Here is a 3,995-nt window from a genome sequence, read left to right as displayed (position 1 = left end):
AATTGTAATTCCGATACTATAAAATGTCTATTCATTAGAATTAGAACATATTTCTTAAAAAATGCTTTTAACAAAACAGTGAAACAAAGTGATTTTAAAAACATTAAGTTCTTGTGTGTTACACATAAATAATCACGTCCGTTTGTCTGCCTATATGTGTCGGAATTTACATATATGTCTGTCAGTCTGAATTCTTTTACATTTGTCAAAATGTTTATCCGAAGACCGCATTAACCACCATAGTTACCTGGATCTATGATTTTGAAATGAGAATTTTTGTGATTAGGTTTGTACGCTTATTACATATTTTTTTGTTTTCTAAGTATTTTCGTGTACCAAGTATAGGACCCTTCTCTTCACCACTATTCCTTTGATAGGGTTTTTTTTATGTAGTATTTCGCTGTGGGTGATTTAGAATATTTTGTAAATATTATTTATTACTTAGTAGTTTGTTTTGATTATTGTTATTGTTACTGAATTGTACCTAATTTTTTATATATATTTTTGTTTTTGCTAAAATTATTACAAGTAGATTGTTTTCACTTATATTTGTTCATGAATACAATTGAATTGTACCTGATTTTTATATATTTATTTTCGTTTTTGTTCAAATCAAGTTGAATATTTCAACTTATATTGTTCATGTAATTAATATTCATGAACCTGATTCATGTACCTGAATAATTGTTATGAAAAGTAGATTGTTTTAGAAGTGTATATATATTATATGGGTGAATATAGGTCTCCTGAGGAACCGAACACCCAAAAAAGATCAGTAACGCGCCTATATTGCAACCTCAGAGGTGGTGAGGAAAAGCAGTAAATATATAATAATATTTTGTTTTGAAAATATTATTGAAAGTTTTCATTATTATTTCCATTACAAATACATGTTCATAAACAAATTGTTAAACTACATCCTTTTATTTAAAACTCTGTGTCAAAAAAAGACATATTCGATCAGCTGATCACGGCTGTTTCATACACATAGGAAAACAGCTGATTGTTTGGCTACTTGTAGGCTTATACAATGCACTGAGGTTTTCATTTCTGCTTAAATTTTTTATTTGATATCAGTCCATCGATATTACGATAGATTTTTATTACCTTCAGTTGCATGGTTTTTGTTTGCTGTCAGCTGACGACGTTCAAGTTCAATTAATGAAAGTGAGGTAATAAAAAACTGTCACGGTATTGCATATTGAAAGCAATTTTATGTCGTGTTACGTCCGGGTATACCTAATTAAAGATAGAGTTTACACGTGAAGACTTTTATTGCTCAATATCAGAAAATTCTCTTTTCGATATGTATCTTTCATTCACAGCGGCCGATATGACTCCGTCAATTCGCATCGCAAAAAATTCTACCTTTCTTTTCATATCACATTTTCAAATTGGGAAAACTTTAGTATAACGTCTCACGCTTTCGGGGATAAAATGGGTATGGGCGGATAGAGGAGATCCTCCAGATTTAGAATAGCCGCGGGAAACCTATGGTTTTAGAGATATTTCGGTTTGAAGTTCAAAATTTCGACTATTTAAAGTACGTATATTTTCGTTATAGAATGAATTATACACTTATATTTTTAACTTTTACATCCACTAACACTTCACTAATTCGTTTTTACACATTTTTTTTGTTTTTATATCATAAAAAATAGCTTTATTTCAATATTTTAATTATTCTTAAATTTTTGTGATTTTCACAATAACAAGATGGTTGCAAAATGTCAAATAACCAGTGTTACCTTATCGACGTCTTTTGTAAGTGAACTGAAAGAAATGAAAACAGATTATACCCCAATTACAGGAATCCAAAACCCAGAAAAATAAAAAGTTAAGAAATTATTTCAATAAAATAAAAATATTTTTTTTATGGTTTGTAAGTGTGTATTATTGCTTCAATTAATTTCACAAAAGGATCTTCATGCTTATTTGCAATATTTTTTCGCCACACATATTCAATGATAAGATTCGCAAAGTTTTCTGGATTGCTGTAATTATCCTTTGAGAAAAATCTTTTCATTACCCGCCACTGGGATTCAATTCGTTGGGTATGCGTGCCGTCTTCCGCAACGAACGGATTGTCAGGATCGCTATGGTTTACCCGACGGTGCTCATACCCGTGAGTTGATAAGCAATCATACGCCTTCCAACAATCGGTGCAAATGTTTGAGCCGGGCGCAACGTGTTTTTCGATCAGGGGTATGAGCACCTCAGCAGACCTGACATTGTAAGGACATACCTCCAACCGCAAGTCCTCACTGCCATCTTCCACCATTCCCAACACCCAGTGACCTTCCACCCTCCTGCCTGAAATAAGAAAAATATATAAGTAATTATGTATTATTGTTTATTTTTAATATTACCTTTGTTGTATTTTCTCTTTTCAAATTTGCTTTCGTCAATTTGTACTATTTTCCCAGGGCCACCAATTTTACCCAACTTCTCCTGATGGTCCACTTGGTATAATACTACAGCTTCGCGGCAGTAGTTATACCAGTCGCATATGGTAGCGCTGGATAAAATCGGTTCCCTGACAAAGCTATTTTTTCGCACCTCCTCATGCGACCAATGCGACGAAAAACAAAACATAAGGTAAAATATCTGGTTTAAGGGTATTTTGGCGTTTTCGAACCAAGTATCCTTTGACCTAGATATTGCTGAACGCGTACGGCACGATACTTTTCGGCATCTAAATATGCCGACGATACTAGTCCTCGCCATTGATAATACCATCGGGATTTGATGCATCCTGCCAATTCTGCCACTGTCAGAACATTAGTTCTACGCATCACGCCACGGCTGGTCGATTGTTCATCAATATCTAAATACGATTATTAATAAATATTTAAAAAAATATTAAAAAGTATAATAACTTACCAGTTGAAATTCCACTCATTTTTAAAATAATAACTTTTAAAATTTATCTTTTCCAAAATTTAAGCACAACTCACTTAACGCGTTTGAATTTTATTTGACAAATATGAAGTAAATAGCAAATGGAAAAAACGAAACGGTACTTTTCTTCAAAAGTAACAGTATTATTATCCGTTAGAGAGCATTGATGTTAAGGATTATGTTATACCCTCTATGACAATATTACTTTTTCGCGTAGAACTCCTTTTTGCGTTGGCGGCCTTCGGCCGCGCTTCAAAAAAAATAACCCTGGTCGATCCAACACCAGGGTGTACCAAGGTCTTTTCGCGTGGAACTCCTTTTTACGTTGAAATAAAGCTATTTTTTATGATATAAAAACAAAAAAATGTGTAAAAACGAATTAGTGAAGTGTTAGTGGATGTAAAAGTTAAAAATATAAGTGTATAATTCATTCTATAACGAAAAAATAAGTACTTTAAATAGTCGAAATTTTGAACTTTAAACCGAAATATCTCGAAAACCATAGGTTTCCCGCAGCTATTCTTGATCTGGAGGATCTCCTCTATCCGCCCATACCCATTTTATCCCCGAAAGCGTGGGACGTTATTCTAAAGCCGACCCTTCAAATTTTTGTATGCTTCATGTTTTTAGGTTTTATCCTTGTTCGCCCTTTTACTATTACTAGTTGTAATATTCGCCAATTTCCAAATTTATTATAATTCTCAGATATATTCTTACAAATATTAAACTAATAGTATTATTAATTAATTATAAATAATTATTTAATTCCATGTCCGTCCCGGTCGTCGTCACCCGACATCTAATTCATATGAGGTCTTGCCAGGCACGTTACATATGAATATTTATCATTGCTGAGTTATAGTCACTCTCCCCTACAGGTTCAGACCTCCGCACCCTTCTTTTTTCTCCAGACGGTGTTTTAATTTCTAGCTTGGCATCTGCTGATCCTCAGATGTGGAGGCTGCCTGTAGCATCACAGTCTGCAAAGACGTAGTTCGAGAAAAAGAACCGGCGTTGAGACAAACTAGAGCTGTAGGATTCGATGGGTTTGTGATCACAATTTTTTTCAAATTACCAACATTCCTTGTGTACGT

General features: G+C 33.5%; 1 protein-coding gene across 1 annotated transcript; it reads right to left on the bottom strand.

Annotated features, from left to right (window-relative positions):
• Positions 1-1,873: 1,873 nt before the first annotated feature.
• LOC118680227 (uncharacterized) lies at positions 1,874-2,636 on the bottom strand. The gene is made up of 2 exons (XM_036358970.2): positions 2,370-2,636; positions 1,874-2,313 (listed from the first exon to the last, which is right to left on the bottom strand). Exons 1-2 carry the CDS (start codon positions 2,593-2,595, stop codon positions 1,874-1,876), a joined length of 666 nt encoding a protein of 221 aa, XP_036214863.2. The 5' UTR covers positions 2,596-2,636.
• Between the last annotated feature and the right edge of the window lie 1,359 nt (positions 2,637-3,995).

This window comes from Bactrocera oleae, chromosome 4 (genome assembly GCF_042242935.1).
Source record: "Bactrocera oleae isolate idBacOlea1 chromosome 4, idBacOlea1, whole genome shotgun sequence".
Classification (NCBI taxonomy): Eukaryota; Metazoa; Arthropoda; class Insecta; order Diptera; family Tephritidae; genus Bactrocera; species Bactrocera oleae.
The sequence above is the reverse complement of the archived record's forward strand: the minus strand, read 5'-3'. Positions and strand labels throughout refer to the sequence as shown.